Source organism: Engraulis encrasicolus, chromosome 20 (assembly GCF_034702125.1).
Source record: "Engraulis encrasicolus isolate BLACKSEA-1 chromosome 20, IST_EnEncr_1.0, whole genome shotgun sequence".
Lineage (NCBI taxonomy): Eukaryota > Metazoa > Chordata > Actinopteri > Clupeiformes > Engraulidae > Engraulis > Engraulis encrasicolus.
In genome coordinates, this window is record NC_085876.1 from 28297079 (window position 1) to 28317078 (window position 20000).

At 46.7% G+C, this 20000-nt stretch overlaps 1 protein-coding gene across 1 annotated transcript in view; it reads right to left on the reverse strand.

Moving 5' to 3' along the window:
* tinagl1 (tubulointerstitial nephritis antigen-like 1) overlaps positions 1 to 20000 on the reverse strand; it is a 73889-nt gene that overhangs the window by 26451 nt on the left and 27438 nt on the right. Inside the window, exon 4 of the mRNA XM_063185716.1 lies at positions 506 to 598. Coding sequence (XP_063041786.1) covers positions 506 to 598 — 93 coding nt within the window. The remainder of the gene's footprint in view (positions 1 to 505; positions 599 to 20000) is intronic.

Consider the following 20000-nt stretch of genomic DNA (forward strand, 5'->3'; position numbering starts at 1 on the left):
GAGAGAGATTGTTTCTGTGTCTCAAATGGTGCACTTCTGCACCTCTAGCACTATGTTTTAGTGATCTGAAAGTCAAACCTTTCCCTCTGTACAATGCACTAAAGACCTCAGTGAGGTCTGCTGACTGACACAATTGCTGTGGCTGGTCTCTGCCAAAAATGCCCAGGCCCAGTTCAGCCCTGAGAGAGATACACAGAGCTGGCGCATAAGAGAGACAAGGAGAGAGAAGGAAGCGGAAGGTGAAAGAAACAAAGAAAAAACAGATGGGGGAAAAGAAAGATTGGGGAAAAGGAGAAAAGACAGATAGAGAAAAAAAGGATAAAAAGCACTGCAGTCTGCCTCTTTAAATGGTCTCTCTCACATCCGGCACATCCGGCAGCACCTCCACAGGCCTCCAGTCCCGTGATGAAAGAGAGAGAGAGAGAGAGAGAGAGAGAGAGAGAGAGAGAGAGAGAGAGAGAGAGAGAGAGAGAGAGAGAGAGAGAGAGTAAAAAGAGCAACTGACCCGTAGTTTCCTCTGTTGACTGCCTGGATCATGTCATCCTCCATCAGACAGGCATTCTGCTCACAGTCCCATCGACCATCCCGGCCACACGTACTGCAGAGAGAGAGAGAGAGAGAGAGAGAGAGAGAGAGAGAGAGAGAGAGAGAGAGAGAGAGAGAGAGAGAGAAAGAAAGAGAGAGAGAGAGAGGAAGAGAAAAAGATCGATTAATGATGGCTGTTATCACACGAAAAAAGGTATTTTTTTGCCACTGTAGACGGTGATAAAATGCCCGAAAATTATCCAGTTTTCTTCATGACTGCATGTCGTCTCTCTATAATATAGAGTATATGGTACATACACGTACATGATACAGAGCACATTGTTTTTTATTTTGGGAGGATTAGAATTTGGGGTAATTTGGAGGGTCGGTATTAATGGGACACAAAATGTTTACGTCAATGACTTGACCCGTAAAAGCGGCTATTTCAGAGCAACACCATTATGTCATGAAATGTGCCTCTCTGAGCTCGGTATGCCTGTGTGTGTGTGTGTGTGTGTGTGTGTGTGTGTGTGTGTGTGTGTGTGTGTGTGTGTGTGTGCGTGCGTGCGTGCGTGCGTGCGTGCGTGCGTGGGTGCGTGCGTGCGTGCGTGCGTGCGTGCGTGCGTGCGTGCGTGCGTGCGTGCGTGCGTGCGTGCTTGTGTGTGTGTGTGCATGTCTGTGTGTGTGTGTGTCTGTGTGAGGGGTATGTATACAGTAGGTGGGTAGCCATGGAGATCCCAGTTAGTGATGGAGGCAGATAATGGAAATAATAATACTAATGATAATAATAGCAGAGGGGGCTGCAGAGACCTGGAGCAGACCAGCTGATTGGAATTCCCCTGGGAGGAGAGACTAAACAGCAGGGGCAGAGAATGACTTGGCAGAACAAGAGAAGAATGAGAGAGAGAGAGAGAGAGAGAGAGGGTGGGGGAGATAGAGAGAGGGAGAGAGAGAGAGAGAGAGAGAGAGAGAGAGAGAGAGAGAGAGAGAGACAGAGAGGGGGAGAGGGAGAGGGAGAGAGAGAGAGAATGAGAGGAAGCACCTAAGACGTCATCCGTATAAGGCGGTGGACTGAGAAATCACCATTTTTAGTCAGACAGCCACAGACAGAGACAGAGTGCGAGGGAGGCGGAGAGATAGAGAGACAGAGAGCGAGACAGAGGAGAGGCGCAGAGAGAGTGGAGGAGAAGGCTTAGGCCAGTTGCACTTGCAAACCTGCATAGTGTGTGTGTGTCCGTGTGCGTGTGTGTGTGCATGTGTGTTTGTTTGCAAGTGTTCGTGTCAGTGTGCGTGTGTGTGCGTGTCGCGTGCATGCGTGCGTGCGTGCGTATTTGAACACAAAGTGACGTTTGCACAACAGGCACACGGAGGGTGTTGCGGTAAGAATGCCAAAACAGTATTTCTATGGCTATTGTTTCTGTGCTAATAAACTGTTTCCAGGGACACACGCCAGACCATTGTCCACGGAAAGGTCGAAGTTCACACTTCAGCAGTCCTGCAGTCCTGCAAAAATGATTTAACAACACCTGTAGAAGGTGAACTGCGCTTTAGTGCAGGATCACTGCAGTATATTCTCAAACAACACAGCCAGGCAGAATCTCAAGCCATGCCATGGAGGCTCATGTGTGCAAATTGGTCCGATTATGAGCAAGCCTTATATTTTAGTGCACTGAAAGTCCAAACTTTCCCTCGATACAACGCACTAAAGTCCTAAGTGCAACACACAAACAACACACAAACAGCACACAAAAAACACAGCCAGTCAGAATCTCAAGCCATGCCATGGAGGCTCATGTGTGCAAATCGGTCTGATTATGAGCGAGCCTTAGGGTATATGACTGAGTGAGGGAGTGAGGTGTTCTTTGATTATTTACAGTGGCGGCAGCATAAGCAATTCCAGCCATACTGTTATGGAGGAACCTTATAGAGAGCAGCACCCCCCCCCCCCCTGCATGCCTGCTTAGTCACGGGCCTGGCCCTTTAGCCTGTCTCCCTGCCTGTCTGTCTGTCACACCAGACTGCCTGCCTGCCTGCCTGCCTGCCTGCCTGCCTGTCTGTCTGATCTGCCAGTCTGCTTGCCTGCCTGGTCTGCCTGCCTGCCTGCCTGTCTGCCTGCCTGCCTGCCTGCCTTCCTGGTCTGTCTGCCTGCCTGCCTGCCTTCCTGGTCTGTCTGCCTGCCTGCCCTGTCTGCCTGACTCACATGTAGTAGCACATAATAACATTCCTCAGATGGCAGACAGTACCCAGACCCTGTAATACCCCCCTCACACGCACACGTACACAGCACGTACACACGTACACACGTACACACACACACACACACACACACACACACACACACACACACACACACACACACACACACACACACACACACACACACACACACACACACACACACACACACATACACACACACACACACACCACACGCACTTTTGCTCATGGCAGGGTACGGTAGTCATGTGCCCATCACTGGTCTCGCTGCTGCTGCTGCTGCTGCTGCTGGTGTCCTCACATGTGCCTGCTGCACATACCTGCACACATGCTTATACCCCCTATCTCTTTCTCTCTCTCTCTCTCTCTCTCTCTCTCTCTCTCTCTCTCTCTCTCTCTCTCTCTCTCCTCCCTCTATCAATCTCCCCCCCCTCTCTCTCTCCCTCTCCCTCTCTGCCTCACACACACACACACACACACACACACACACACACACACACACACACACACACACACACACACACACACACACACACACACACACACACACACACACACACACACACACACACACACACACACACACACACACACACAAAGTTGGCTTGCCAGACAGACAGAACCAGCCAGCCAGAACCCCGCCCCCCCCACACACACACACACACAGTTCCCCCCACCCACATTCACACGCGCACACACATACACACGCACGCACACACGCACACACACACACACACACACACAGAATAGGTGTTGAGCAGGGGAGCGTGACTGGTATGAGGGGATGGTGTGAAGAAGATTGTTGATGAGGATGGAAACAGACACCGCGTCCCGTGACTTCCCTCTCCCTTCCCTCTCTCTTCATCTCTCTATCTCTCCCCCGCCCTCTCTTTCTCTCCCCTATTTCTCTCTCTCTCTCCTTCCATACCCTTCTCTCTCTCTCCTCCCGTCCACTTCCCTATATCAGACCCTCATTCCCTCTCTTCTTTCTCACTTTCAGTGTCTCTCTCCTTCTCTCTATTTTCTCCCTTTCAGTGACTCTCCTCTCTCTCTCGCTCCACTTCTCTCTCTCTCTACCCCTCTCCTCTTCTCTCTCTTCTCTGCCTCCATCTTTCCCCTGCTATACCCAGTGGTCCAGATCAGTAGCCAAGTTCACCGCAGTGTTTATCTCTTCACAATCGAGTGCGAAGGAACTAGCACATCTCATCCTCTTCCTCTTCCTCCTCCTCCTCTTTTTTTCTCCCCCTCCTCTTCCTCTTCCCCCTTCCCCCTCATCCTCCACTTCCTCTTCTTCATCTTCTCCCTGCTCCTTTTTCTCGCTGGGCTAACTACACGTCCAGCACTTTAAGAAGAGTAACATTCTTGCTGTACTGAGGCCAAATTCCGGCCTAGAGATCTTTTACTTCTCTCCTCCTCTTCTCCCTCTCTGTGTCAACTCACTAAGAGGAGACAGCAGGAGTGTTGGGTCACCTCACACTCCTCCTCCTCCTCCTCCTCCTCCTCCTCCTCCTCCTCCTCCTCCTCCTCCTCATCCTCTTCTCCCATTTAATGTGCTTCAGGGGAGTAAGTAGTAGTGCTTCTTCATTGATCTGTGGTCAAGTCAAGTCAAGTCAAGTCAAAGTTTATTTGTAATGCACTTTTAAAACAACACAAGCAGCTGACCAAAGTGCTAACAGAAGGGCCTAAGTAAAAAGACTTGAAACAACATAAAGCAACAATTGACAAAAGACGTGGAGACAACCATAAAACACATAAAAAAACAGGCATTAGTGGATACGATATGAGAAAAATAAAAATAAAAATTCTGAAGTCAGTATCAGTAAGAACAGATAGGCCTATAGGCCTATAAATGAATGAGCATCACACAAGTGTGTCAATAAATAAGAGGGTTTAAAAAAATAGGGCCCAAATGAGATTTAAAAGACAAGAATATATCAAGGGGAAGTAAAAACTTGGGCATAAAAATGGGTCTTAAGATACGTTTTAAAAACAGCTAAGGAGGGAGCTAGGCGGATGTGAATGGGGAGCTCGTTCCACAGTTTTGGGCCAACAACTGCAAAGGCCCGGTCCCCTCTACTTTTAAGTCTGGAACGGGGCACCACAAGACACATTTTGTCGGCTGACCTGTTGGCCCTGGAGTGGCTCTGTAAAGTTAAAAGATCAGCTAGGTAGGGGGGTGCCAGACCGTGTAGGGCTTTAAAAACAAATAAAAGAATCTTAAAATGTATCCTGTGTCGTACGGGGAGCCAGTGGAGGGCAGCGAGTACAGGTGTGATATGTTCACGCCTCCGTGTCTTGGTCAGAAGACGTGCTGCTGCATTTTGCACAAGTTGTAGCCGGGTAAGGGAGGCGGAGCTTATGCCGGCGTATAGGGCGTTGCAGTAGTCTAGACGGGACGTGACAAAGGCATGGATAACATTTTCAATTTTTTTAAAAGATAAAAAAGGTTTAGCCTTGGATAAAAACCTTAGTTGATAAAAACTGGATTTTACGACCATGTTAATTTGTTTCTCCATTTTAAAAAATGGATCTAGGGTCACACCAAGGTTCTTTGCTTTGTCTTTGACATAAGGTTTAAGAGGGCCTAGGTCAATAGGTGGGGCAGGGGAAGTATTGGGCCGAAACACTAAAACTTCAGTCTTACTTTCATTAAAATTTAAAAAGTTAAGGGCCATCCAAGCTTTAATATCCTCAAAGCAGTTAAGAAGGCGTTTAAAAGACTGGGGGTCATTTCCTTTAAAAGGCATGTAAATTTGTGTATCATCAGCGTAGCAGTGGAAAGATACATTGTACTTCCTAAAAATAGACCCAAGGGGAAGCATATATAGGGAGAAGAGTAAGGGGGCAAGAATAGATCCTTGCAGCACGCCACAGGAGAGAGGTGCAGAGGAGGACACTGAATCCCCCAGACAGACAGAAAAACTTCTATCTGTCAGGAAGGATCTGAACCATTGAAGGGCTGTGCCTCTGATGCCAACACAGTGTTCCAGGCGTGCGTGGTCGGTTGTCATAGCCCAGTGAGATGGTACATGGATCTGTAATATCCCCCTCCTCTTCTCCTTCCCTTTCCCTCCTCTGTGTCGACTCCCTTAGGGGTCAAGACAGCAGGAGTGGAGAGTCCTCACCTCACTGACCCAAGGTCAGTTTTCAGATCGCAGGTCAGATTTACGTGATAATTTACATCTTTCTGCCCTGTCATGCTCTCCTTTCACTTCATGGATAAAGACAGCAGGAGTGGAGGGTCAGTGGCTGACCTAGGATCAGTTTTCAGTATGCAAGGGATCTTACATTCCTCCTTCTCTACCTATCGTCTTCTCCCCTCCTCGCCCCCCTTCTTCTCCTGCTTGCTGACTGGTAATATACGTAGTTAACTTAAAGGTGGCCAGAGTAGGTATTGAAACTATGCTGCTAATTGAAACTGTGCCGTCTAATGCCAAAATAGATTTTCATGAATATTTACTAAATAATGAACTTCTATTCAATAGTATGACCATAGTACAGTGCGTTTTGCAGCTAAAAATGTCTATATTTTCCACCGAAGCGATGCCTGGTGATGAGAGTACGAGTGATTTGATGTGGGCGGATTCCGAGATAAAAACATTTTAACTTTGAGTGACACGAGTAAGCGAGTAGCCAATGGGCAGAGTTTGCAGAGTTTGGGTTATTGACAGTTTATTTCTCGATTTTGGGTCATTCGCTTACTACACAGAGGGGAGACAGCTTTGGCGACCAGATTTCATACAAACTTTGCTACAAAAATTCAGCGAGGCGAGATGCATACAGGAATGAAGCGTCTTTGCAATCACATTGACACCTCAACCAGAAATAGTGCAAAGATGTGCTCTTCCTGCCATCTCCCTACTGCACCAGATTATCGTAATCAACTTAGACGCAAGCGTGTAGCCCCTTAATGCGCGCCGTACCTCCTGTGGCACGCTGTAATAGACATTGAAAGTTAACTACTATAATACTACACTACTACGACAGTGCCCGGGGCCTTTAGTAGTACATTACCACTTGGTCATTGCCATTCTGGTAACAGCTAATTTATAATGCCATGTCTTAAGGGGTTAAGTTAGCCGCACTTAGAATCTTCGTTTGCAATGGTGTATATTTACTAGGGGTGGGCATAGATTAATTTTTTTAATCTAGATTAATCTCACTGTAATTATGAAATTAATCTAGATTAATCTAGATTAATCTATATCAAAATGGCTCATTCAGAATAGGCACGCTAGCGAAATAATGCCGAAAAAAACCTTGGGGTTTCTTTTTTTTTAATTTATATTTTATTGTTTTTTTTTAAGGTCTTGGGGTTTCTTAAGACAGATGGCATCATGTTTTTCCAAAATGCATCTCATCTTCAAAAAATTGTCATGTTGATACTTGGTGATGAAAAAAAAACACTGCAATATGTGTAAAGTGTGTCCAATATGCTAGGAAGCATTTAGAGTTATAGGATACTGAAATTTCAAAATGAACAGCACTATAAGTTGTAGAGAGGAAAATACAGATAAATATCAAACATTTAGGCTATTTAAACAAAATTACCTCAACAATTCAGCGTTTCTAATGGGGGTGAGAGAAAGAGAGAGAGAGAGAGAGAGAGAGAGAGAGAGAGAGAGAGAGAGAGAGAGAGAGAGAGAGAGAATCTGCCACTGACTGGTAAAAAGAGCAGCGGCTCCTTTAAGAGAGGGAGGAGCTCTGCGCGCAGTAGCCCTCAGCAGAGCCAGACTACTGGCTTTCTAGAACCTACAGCACTGGCACACGGCGATTTGGCCTAAACCTGACAGTTGTTGTCAGAGTTAGAACGCCAGAGGAGTTACAACTCCACATGAATTCAGTTTGCAAAAAAAAAAAAAATCAAGCGCGACAACCGCGAGGATTATTACCGTTTGACATGAGAATATCTCAAGAGTCGCAAATGTGCGCGATTGCAACACAAACATTCAGTGAGAGTAGATATTGACAGTTTCAGTTTGACAATCTACAACATGCATATCACACGGAATGTTTTGCAATTATGGCACAGGCAAGATTTCTGGAAGTTGTTTAGGCTGTGTGTTCCATGCAATGCGTGATAAATGTAGGCTATGTCGGGCTGGTAGCCTATCCTACTCACACACAATAATGTCTCTCTATGCTTCACCTCAAACAATAACTTCTCTTTAGTCTACCACTTATGAAAAAGCACTCAAACAACACATACCACGGCAGAGGGATTAATGTTTTCAGCATGCAAACACTTCATATTTAGTAGGTCTACTGAAGCAACAGGTGGAGAGGAGAAACGACTGGAGCGCAGTCTGAAAGCGTCTGTATGGTGACGCGCATCACCAAACCCCAAATCCATATTTTGATAATAGATTAACGTGCGATATTTTCTTTGTCGCGCGATAAGAGTCTCACATTATCGCAGCACGTTAACGCCGATAACGGCCTACCACTAATATTTACGCTCGATTTATAGCAGCTATCAGCCAATCACAATCAAGAACCAGATCACATAGTGTCAATAAAGAAAGTTTTAACTTGTATTTGAATTTGACAGCAGGTATGGAGGGCTTTCACTCTCTGCCTTGAGGTCAGCTTTCAGAGCACAGGTCAAATTCCACAGCACACCTCCCAGAATTTGATCCAGTGTTTTGTGACGATGCGTTGTGACAGAGGAGGATTTATATATGTGTGCCCCCAGAGGGTCACACACACACACACACACGCACGCACGCACGCACGCACGCACTCACGCACACACACACACACACACGCACGCACACACACACACCGACCCACTGATACACACACTCACACACACTGACACACATGCACGCACACACATACACGGGCGCGCACACACCCAAAAAAACATACGGGTGTGTGCACACACTCACACACACACACCTGTCAACATACCTCTCCACATGTATCCTCCTCATGATGTATTACTGTGATCACTCTGTACGTGCATGTGTGTGTGTGTGTGTGTGTGTGTGTGTGTGTGTGTGTGTGTGTGTGTGTGTGTGTGTGTGTGTGTGTGTGTGTGTGTGTGTGTGTGTGTGTGTGTGTGTGTGTGTGTGTGTGTGTGTGTGTGTGTGTGTGTGTGTGTGTGTTTAAGAGGTGTTTACACATCACAGTAATCTCTGCAGCTTTGACAGCAGGAGGTGTCAGTCTTACTCATGGTGGGCTGAAATGGAATACCACTAAGCTCAAAAAATGGGAATGTGTGTGTGTGTGTGTATGTGTGTTTGTGTGTGTGTGTGTGTGTGTGTGTATGCGGGACCGGGTGTATATGTGTGTATGCGGGCATTCGGGCTTGGGTGCATGCATATGTGTTTGTGTGAGTGTGTGTGTGTGTACTTACATGTGTGCATGCATGTGCATGAGAGTGTGTGCGTACCTACGTGTGTGTGTGTGTGTGTGTGTGTGTGTGTGTGTGTGTGTGTGTGTGTGTGTGTGTGTGTGTGTGTGTGTGTGTGTGTGTGTGTGTGTGTGTGTGTGCTTGTGTAGGAGTGTAGCTATGTCCATTTATACAGCTGTGCACTTTAGTTATCGCTAAGACTATCTGCATGACTATGTACACAGATTTGATCTGCATCTTGCACAGGTGTGTGTATGTGTGTCTGTCATCAATACAGCGTACTGAAGTCTGAGAATAAATCATAACATGCTGCCTTCAACCATGCACACAGATGTGTCTGTGTGTGTGCGTGTGTGTGTGTGTGTGTGTGTGTGTGTGTGTGTGTGTGTGTGTGTGTGTGTGTGTGTGTGTGTGTGTGTGTGTGTGTGTGTGTGTGTGTGTGTGTGTGTGTGTGTGTGTGCGTGCGTGCGTGTGTGTGTGTGTGTGTGAGAAAAAGAGAATATCAGTGATACCTTGATAACATGTCCGTGACTGTGTCCACAAACATGATCTGGACTGTCTTCACACATACATGTGTAACCGCATATGTGTGTGTGTGTGTGTGTGTGTGTGTGTGTGTGTGTGTGTGTGTGTGTGTGTGTGTGTGTGTGTGTGTGTGTGTGTGTGTGTGTGTGTGTGTGTGTGTGTGTGTGTGTGTGCGCGTGTGTGCAAGCCCGCTGACAGGGGGGGACAAAAGGGGTATGTTGTCCCGTGCTCAGGGAGATAGGGGGCCCCTAATTGAGTCCCCTTTACATTGTATTTATTGGGTAGGGGGCCCTTTCAGATGACTTTGTCCCGGGCCCAGCCAAAGCTGTCAGCGGCTGTGTGTGTGTGTGTGTGTGTGTGTGTGTGTGTGTGTGTGTGTGTGTGTGTGTGTGTGTGTGTGTGTGTGTGTGTGTGTGTGTGTGTGTGTGTGTGTGTGTGTGTGTGTGTGTGTGTGTGTGTGTGTGTGTGTGCGTGCTTGCACGAGCGTGTATCCATGCATGTGTGCATGTGTGTGCATGCATACTTGCGTACATGTCTCTGTGTGTGTAAGAGTGTGTACATAGAGCCCACAAAGTGAGCGAGCGAGAGCGAGTGAGAGAGCGAGAGAGCGAGAGAGCGAGAGAGCGAGAGAGCGAGAGAGCGAGAGAGCGAGAGAGCGAGCCTCACAGGTTGGTGTGAGCACGGTGTAATATGCAGCGTAATCAAATCTGTGTGGACCAACCCGGCGGACAGGATCACGACGGTGCCAGATAGTGTGTGTGTGTGTGTGCGTGCGTGCGTGTGTGTGTGTGTGTGTGTGTGTTTGTGTGTGTGTGTGTGTGTGTGTATGTGTGTGTGTGTGTGTGTGTGTGTGTGTGTGTGTGTGTGTGTGTGTGTGTGTGTGTGTGTGCACAGGATCACGATGGAGCCAGGGTGTCTACAAGCAGGAAGAGCCAACAACATGCACACCACCACATACCAATATGTAGCCCCTTAACACCACCCAGTGTGTGTGTGTGTGTGTGCGTGTGCGTGTGCGTGTGTGTGTGTGTGTGTGTGTGTGTGTGTGTGTGTGTGTGTGTGTGTGTGTGTGTGTGTGTGTGTGTGTGTGTGTGTGTGTGTGTGTGTGTGTGTGTGTGTGTGTGTGTGTGTGTGTGTGTGTGTGTGTGTGTGTGTGTGTGTGTGTGTGTGTGCGTGCGTGCATTTATCTGTGTGTGTTCATGTGTTGTGTGTGTACATGTGTTGTGTGTACAGTATGTGTGGGGGCTGAGGGAAAGATTGTATTTAGTGTGTGTGTGTGTGCGCGTGCGTGTGTGCGTACGTGCATGCGTGCGTGCAAAGTTTAACGTGTTGTGTGTAATGTATGTGCATGTGCTTACATGCCTGTGTGTGGGCTTATGTGTGCGCATATGTCTCTGCCTCTGTGTGTGTGCTCCGTATCCCCTATAGGCAGTGGAGTTGATCTCAGGAAATCTCTGAATTACAGGTGTGTGTGCTGTCTGGTGGTGTGACAGCTACCTGTGCTGTCCCTCAGCGCACCAGTAACTGAACACAAGTGAACATTCAATATATACATGGCAATTACGTGTGTGTGTGTGTGTGTGTGTGTATTTTTTTTGGGGGGGGGAGGTGGTGTTGTGATGGTTGTGAAGGTGTTCATGTCACAGTTCATCTTTACCGGATTCATCTGTATCAGAGGTAAGAACGGGTAAAAAAATCCAAGCCCGAACCGACATGGGCCCATGGGAATTGGGCCGGGCCCGGCCCGAGGCCGACTAATTATTGGATGTGTAGGCCCGAGCCCGAGGGAAGCCCGAAATTTCAAATTTTATTTATAAGGAGGGGTGATCTATGATAACAAATCAAAGCCCTTAAATTAAAGCCATTAAAGTATTTTGTTACGAAATCTAAGTTAAATAGACTGTATAAACATGCAGGCCATCTTTTATATTTCTGTGTATGCTGCACTGCAGTGCACAGAGGTTACATTAAGCGATAATCCATCATTGACGCTTTTTTTAAGAGTTGGCGGAAAATTTTAAGGGCGTCCGTCATTTTGACCGGCTGATCATTGGGCCATAAGCCACAGCAGCAGTACGACCTTAAAAATCTAGCGCGGCACTTTCACAGAGAGAGACAGCGAGACAAAGAAGAACAACGACGCGAGCAGCAGAACAGGAATGAAGGAGTTCTTGAATTGCCATTGCAAGAGTTTATTAGGCTACAGTATGTGTCGGGTTGATGAGGCGACCTCTGTTTTTTGCAGACCACGCGTCTCTCGTGGCCAAAACACGGCCGAAATGCCTCAGCGCACTGTGATGGGAGGGAGAGGCGAGGGAAAGCGCGTGCATTCTAGCAGCAGGCACTGCACTGCTGGATTATCAACTGACGTGGAATATTATTAACGCACAGCCTACATAGCCTATTTATTTATTTTAAAAAAAAAAAAAAAAAAAAAAAAAAAAACTGTCAACGATAGAGAAGCCGAACCCGACCCTACCCGAACGTAATGAGTGACATTTCAGGCCCGACCCGACCCGAAATTGGCTCGGGTTCGGGTTCGGGCTCGGGCCTGGGCCAAAAATCATAGGTCTAATCTGTAATGTCTATTAGTGGTGTCAACAATGATCGATCCGGCGATCCAATCCAATGCGGGGCATGGACGATCCAGAATCGATCCGGCAAGTTCCAGAATCGATCCGGCAATTTTTTTTAAGTTTCAATTACTTCCATGGATATTTCGGGAGCAAATGAATGTTAAATTAAATAAAAGCACTTCAAAACATTGCACTGATACAGACTGATACAGAAAACAGCCAATAATATGTTGCTCTGACTACTTGTATTGCCTCATCATGACTGATTAAACATTTGCTTTGCTTTCAGTAGAAATGTAATGCATTGCAATGCATTGTAGAATTGAATCGGATCGGATCGAATCGCATCGAATCGAATCAAATCGAATCGCTGCCTAATCGGATTGTGAGGGAAGTGCCAATCCACACCACTAATGTCTTTCCATTTTTATGTTAAGCGGCAAACTGCCAGTTGGTCGCATCTCAGTGCATACATTATCCTCTCTCAATGGTCTGTCACAATACACGGTATACAACCGTAATAAAGCATGCCTAAGCTGCATACAACACATGCTGCTGTATACGATAAGTCTGTGCATCCATCCATGCACATGTAGGCCTATGTGTGTAAGTATGCCAGCCGCTCTACAACTCCACACGTCTTTGTCAGATAAGGCCCTAAGCCTTGTAGTATCTCCCCCCTGTGGGAATGAAGATAGTGCATGGTAGCGCCCGGGCGCCAATATGAGATATCGGAGATGGGGGGGAGCGATAGCACGATAGAGCTCCGTGCTTGAAGATTGGCATCTGCCGCTACAAAAGGATGCTGCTATCTGCCTTCGCGTCCTGACACTCAGACAGGCAAACAAATAAACACAGTAGATAGCTGCAAGCACAGGCACAGGATACCTGGAAAGAAACATGGAGGGGAGAATGTGCAGAGAGTGTGTGTGTGTGTGTGTGTGTGTGTGTGTGTGTGTGTGTGTGTGCGTGCGTGCGTGCGTGCGTGCGTGCGTGCGTGCGTGCGTGCGTGCGTGCGTGCGTGCGTGCGTGCGTGCGTGTGTGCGTGTGTGTGTTTGTGGTGTTAGCTCTGTACAGTCTGCATTTGTGTGTTTGTTGGTGTACCGGTATCCACATTTACCCATTTACACAGACACGAACACGCGCAGGCACACACACACACACACACACACACACACACACACACACACACACACACACACACACACACACACACACACACACACACACACACACACACACACACACACACACACACACACACACACACACACACACACACACGCGCGCGCACATACACACGCACAGCAGATGCAGCTCCTAATCTTGTTGAGAGATATGCTCCCTGTTGGCACTCTGTCTCAACAAGGGGATAATGCCACTCCTTGAAGTGCAGCGGCCCCCAGACCCTCCACAGGTCAGAGGTCAAAGTCCTCAACATACTCCCTTGTTAAAGCCACACTAAGTAGTTTTTTTTCCCCCAGCTTAAAATAATGTTTCCAAATTGGTTCAAGTGGTACGTCAATTTGCGGATGGTTCGGGGAACGAGCACCGGCACCGTTCTGGACGGCCTAAAAGCAGTATAAGTATAAGACAATTCCATCACTATTATGTTGGCAGAGGACCAAAAACATTTGATATTGCTCTCTCAAGGCATCAGAGCAAAATGTTGTTTAATAGGGGACAGTACGTAGTACCAGTACGTGGTACCTGCCACCTTTACACTCTGAATAAGAGTACCAGCTAAATGTTCTTTGCGACTTCGTCATTGCCCTTCACTACGTTGTTATTGTTTGTTGGCTTTTTCTGCATTGACGTTGTTGCTGCCCTTTGCTGCATAGTTGTGGGTACCATTCAGCACTGATGTTGTTGACCTTCTCTGTATGCTATTACTGTGTTATTAGCCTTTCCTGCAATATTGTTGTTGCTGCCCCAAATGCATCCCAGTGGCATTGTGTCATGGACTAATCAAAGGCTGGCTATTGCAGCACTAGTGGGTTGCAATGAATAGTATTAAAGTGGAATTCAGCAACTTGCTATTAGTCTTACCTTGAACTGTCATGGGATACGGAAAAAGACGAATTTTATAGGTCCTGCCAAATCCTTAACCAAAAGCTTAACCAAAAAGGTTCAGGGCTGAGGGTAGCTCCCTAATCACAGTATACGTGCATGACTTTGCTGGCAATTTGGACGACGTTGAGGCAGGGACAGGAAGTTGTAGTATTTCTTTATTTTTCGGCTAACATTGAGAATTACGTGCATTTAGCAACTGCAGATTTTAGCGGTTTCCAACTTAGGGTGTTCCGATCATTTATGTGCAACTTCCAAAATCCCAGAATCGAGGCTTTATGTACCGCTTTATGTACAGGAAGCCGTGAACCGTATCGACCACTCTAAGTAGTGCTCAGTAGAGGCGCTATCCTGCAAAGGCTCCATTACACTCTACAGGAATCACTACCCCAAGGCCAATGCTACTGTACGGTAGCTAAGGGTAGCAGCAACAACAACAATGACGCAGGAAAGACCATTAACAACTATAGTGCTACTGAAAAGGTCAACACCAATAAGGAAATGGAATATTGCAATGTTCCATAATGTTCCAATCAAGCCGTTCCATAGACTAATGCCAATACAGTAGCATTGTGTGATGGTGTCTGATTGGAGATGGCTGGGAATGAGTAGCGCACAGTCGAGGGCTATCCCACTACCCTGCTGCTATTCCCTCCCTAGGGGAATCATAACCCCACAGGCAGCTGCAGACAATGCAACTGGAAAGGAACTAGGTAACAACAACACAATTCAGGAAGGGCCAATAACAATGACCATATAATTAATACAGAAAAAGGTCAACTGCAACAGCAACAGCGCTGTCTTCCAATAGCATTGTGTCTATCTAGGAACTGATTTGAGAGGTAACGCTGGCAGTGAAGTGAAGTAGAGGGGCTATCCTGAAGGTGTAATTTCTTCTCTTGGGGAATCTCGGCCCTGCCGCTAATGCTACTGGAATGTAGTATGTGGCAGCAACAGCAACTGCAATGCAGGAAAGGGCAATAACACTCAACAATAGTAATAAAGGTCAGCGACAATAATGTCGTTCCAATCAAGTCGTTCCGTAGACTACTGCCATTGCATTATGATAGGACCTGATTGGAAAAGGCAAAAAAAAAAGAGGGGGGGGGGGTGCACGACCCTGCTGGAAGGTTGTTAGGGGGCAGCAGCATCAACAACAATAATGCAGGAAAGGCCAATAACAATATAATTAATACAGACAAGGTCAACGGGAACAGCGCTATCTCCACTAGCATTGTATCTTTCTAGGAACTGACTTGGGAGTAGGCTACAGTAATGCAGCGCTGGTGATGAGTAGAGTAGAGTAGAGGGGCTATCCTTCCACGGGTCCTATCCCCCCCAACCCCCCTCCTCCTCTCAGGGGGAATCAAGGCACTGCAGCCGGCCGGAAGAGATAAGAGGAGGAGGAGGAGGTGAGAGCTTAGACAGAGAGTGGCCCATTAGGGGGATCCAAGAATTAGGGAGAGGAAGCTGGCTGGTTGTTGGGGGTAGGGGGGTGGGTTTGGACATGACACGAGAAGGAAGCCTGCCTGTCCTGTGCTCCACACCCAGTGCCTGTGTGTGTGTGTGTGTGTGCGTGCGTGCGTGTGTGTGCGTGCGTGTGTGTGTGTGTGTGTGTGTGTGTGTGTGTGTGTGTGTGTGTGTGTGTGTGTGTGTGTGTGTGTGTGTGTGTGTGTGTGCGTGTGCGTGCGTGTGTGTGCGTGCGTGTGTGTGTGTGTGCGTTCTTGGCCTAGCCTGATAGTTCATGTCTGTGTGCGTGTGTGTTGGTGTCCATTCGTGAGTCAGGCTGGCCAGAGATGAATACCAATGGATGGAAAAACCTTGTAATGTTTTCTATGTTTTCAAGTGTTTGCTTTCAAGTGTTTGGTACCAAGTGTACTATGCGTCAGCAGCCTGTATGTTTATCTTTTAAAAAATTCTAAGTGTTTGGAGACGAGTAGACATGTGCCATTCGTCAAGCAAAGACAACCTCCCCCCTGTGTGTGTGTGTGTGTGTGTGTGTGTGTGTGTGTGTGTGTGTGTGTGTGTGTGTGTGTGTGTGTGTGTGTGTGTGTGTGTGTGTGTGTGTGTGTGTGTGTGTGTGTGTGTGTGTGTGTGTGTGTGTGTGTGTGTGTGTGTGTGTGTGTGTGTGTGTGTGTGTGTGTGTGTGTGTGTGTGTGTGTGTGTGTGTGTGTGTCTGTGTGTGTACACGTGTGTGTGAGCGTGTTTGTGTTTGTATATGTTTGTGGTCATTTTATCCACAAACACGTCCACTGAAAATCTCTACAAAGAAGGGACCATTAGTTTGTGAGGACCAAGCGGCAGGTCCGCACCAATCTCACAATGTTTGTTCACAGCAGAGCGCTACTGTTTAAACAGAAAGCATTCAAACACCCTTTTATTAAGGCCTTAGGTTGGAAATATTTAGGGATTAAGCATACTAGAGTTGTGTTACTTATTGTGCTCACCATACTGTGTCCACCTAAGGTTGTTCCATGGTCACTCAACATCAAAGTGACAGTAAGCAGTGGACATCAGCTTATGAAAGAAATAGTTTGGGATTTACCGTATTAAGACGTGGCCCCTGTTACAAATTTGCTGATACCAGAATGGCAATGACCAGGTCGTAATGGATTACTTAAGACCGTGTGCAATGTCATAGAAGTGTAGAATGGTAGCTACGTATGCCTTTTCACTGACTAAGAGTGTAGAGGCAGCTTTCAGCTGCTATGCTGCAAAGCTCCCAGACTATAAAAGCGCCTCCATTAGTTTTAAATCCAAACTTAAGACAAAGTTGTTAACAGATGCCTTTGATTTGACCCTTTGATCAAATGTTTTTAATCTTCCGTAATACTAATTCTTCGATCTTAATTCCTCTTTGAATATAGGCTACTGTTTTTAATCTCTGTGTACTATGCTGTACTGTGACAGCTCAAGGCTGTTCATTGGTGTCACTCATCAATATAGGAAATGAAATAGTTAATAGAGATTAAGCATAGTTGTGTTATGTAGGCCTACTGTGCGAACTACACTGTGTCAACCTAAGGTTGTTCAGTCAGCGGGGAATCAACATCAATACGAAAAGTGAAAGTGAACTGTGGTCTGCGTGAGTCCCCTGATCCCGGCTGAGGCAGTGCTAATGCTGCATTCTCCAGCGGTAGGAGCTTCCCAATGTGCAACCAGGAGGCAGCTACCTCCCACTTGAAAGCGTTCCAACCAGCAAGTCAAACTTAAACTATTTCTATCTCTCTGCACTGTCATTGCTATGTTGACGTCACAATTTCCAAGTCGGGGTACTTCCATTTAGCCCCAGCTCGCGACTTGGAACGTTCCGCTTCAACAGGCGGTCCAATGCATTTCAGCATGTAGGAGGTCAGAAATATCCCATCTCCCACCCTTGGGGAATGCGGCGTAAATTGAACAGGCTTCCCGTGGTCTATTTTTAAAGCTATCAGAGGCAGCCTGTTGTTTGTTCAGTGTCCACTGTACAGTCCTCCCCTTACCGTACACCACTGACTACAGTAACAGTGTGAGGGGAGTGAGAGAACTAAAGGACAGTCAATCCCCAATGTATGTCCACTGTGGCGTAAGTCCTCCCCTCACGTCAGAGTAAATTTGGCAGGTTTAATTCAATTTGATAGCGAATAGGACAAAGTCGAAGAGCGCTAAATTTGACTGTCTACAAGTCAGTGGTTCCCAAACTTTTTCAGCGGGGACCCCCTTTTCAAATATTTTCATGATTCCCTGGCAAGGCAATTGCCTAATTGCGTAGGCTTCCATATCTATTAATATTGCTGCTTTTTCCATTAATAGCCATTAATAGTTTGCCTGCTAATATTGCTAGAAATCCACAGGACAGCAAATACATCTATTAACCATAAAAATGAATTCTGTTACTAACCATGTTCCTTTTTCTCCACGACCATCCCATCAGTACCTCTGCAATCCCTCTTGGGTGCACGACCCCCAGTTTGGGAACCACTGCTTTAAGTGTTGAGTTGCCACTGCATCATTTAGGTACACGCCACAGTAGCGATATGGGGGGGTCGGGGGGGTATGAGCTCTAAAGGCCAGTCAATCCCCCTTGTCCCATGTCATGCTCATGACTTGCTGCCCGGCCGCCCCTAAGCAAAGGTCATTGCTAAAAATTGTGATGCGTCAGCTTAACATGACATCAGGGCTATGGGAGCAACTGAAGACAAGAAGAGGAGTTTAAAGTGACACTAAGAGGCTTTTGATGGCCGGAAAACAAGTTTATAAGGACTCTTTTCAGACAATATTGGAGCGGTGTTTTTAAAGAGGTTGCTGCGCACACGCACGCACGCACGCACACATACACACACACACACACACACACACACACACACACACACCACACACACACACACACACACACACACACACACACACACACACACACACACACACACACACACACACACACACACACACACGCACACACGCACACACACACACACTGAACCATAAAAGTGGCGGAAATCTCCCTGTGGCCCTCTCAGTGAAGTGAGTGCTGTAATAAATGTCTGAGAAGTAGATAAGAAAGGTCCAGTTCTCACCATGCTGCTCGCCCTTACTGTCCTAGACAAACTAAAGCTTTCAGTACAGTCACCTACCAAGGCTGATAACAACTCTTTACAGTAATTATCTGTGTTTTTACAGCGGTGCTGATGACTTGGCAAGGTGACAGCAGATCAAAGTGCAGGAACTCCTTAAAGCCATCACTGTAGAGGAGAGACATACTGTTGGAAAGCCCTGAATGATGTGGCTGTATCTCCTTAAGTCTTTCTTTGTAGAGCAGAGATGTAGGCTGCAGGAAAGTTTTGAGTATTATTACTACAGAATGTCTCCTTCGCCCCTTTGCGCAGAGCACATGTTATAACCTTACTGTCACCAAAGTAGTAATGTCTATGTATTAATCTTTTACTAAAGGCTCTGGGTAATGTCATAGCCATGTTTTTATTATATAGTTGAGTATTTTCAGCAAATAGTGATTAGGCTCGCCGGCCACCCCATCTGCAGTAAAGAGGCTACACCTAAAAATGATTGTAAGGCAGAGACATACTGTAGTCCACTGCATGCGGCCATTACCACCAAACAATGTACAATACATCTACAGTGTGCAATATGTTGCTAGTCCTGATTAGGAGAGAGGCGTATAATCTACTCTACATTAGAGTAAAGGGGTTCATGTTAAGAATGTAGCGGTCATAAGGGTTGGAGCAGGCGTCACCCAACAATTTTTGTCTTACTTTTAAGGGTGCTGACCAAAATATTGTAAAACTGAAAAATGAAAAAAGGTCGCACCATGCATAGGTCTCTTTATTACACAGACGCGTTTCGGCCGAAGCGCGTCTGTGTAACAAAGAAACCTATGCATGGTGCGACCTTTTTCATTTTTCATGAATGTAGCGGTGCAATGCTGAAAGCAATATGAGTTGGAAGAATGTGGCTGAAACACATATCGTAGATTCAATGATCTAAACCCTACATCATTCCAGGGGGAATGTGCCATGCTAAGTGCAATGCACTGTAATCCGTAAAAGCTCATTGGCATTACTATTCCCGATGTAAATCTCTAAACTCAACACAACGTTGCTTGTTGAAGTAACAGTGAGGAGCCAGTCGGGGTCTTACACTAACAGCGGCAGCATGCCACTTGAGGCCCCCCCTCTGATCTCTGGGAGTGGGCAAGTCCCATGGGGTGAACACACTGGATGCGGCAAAAGTGG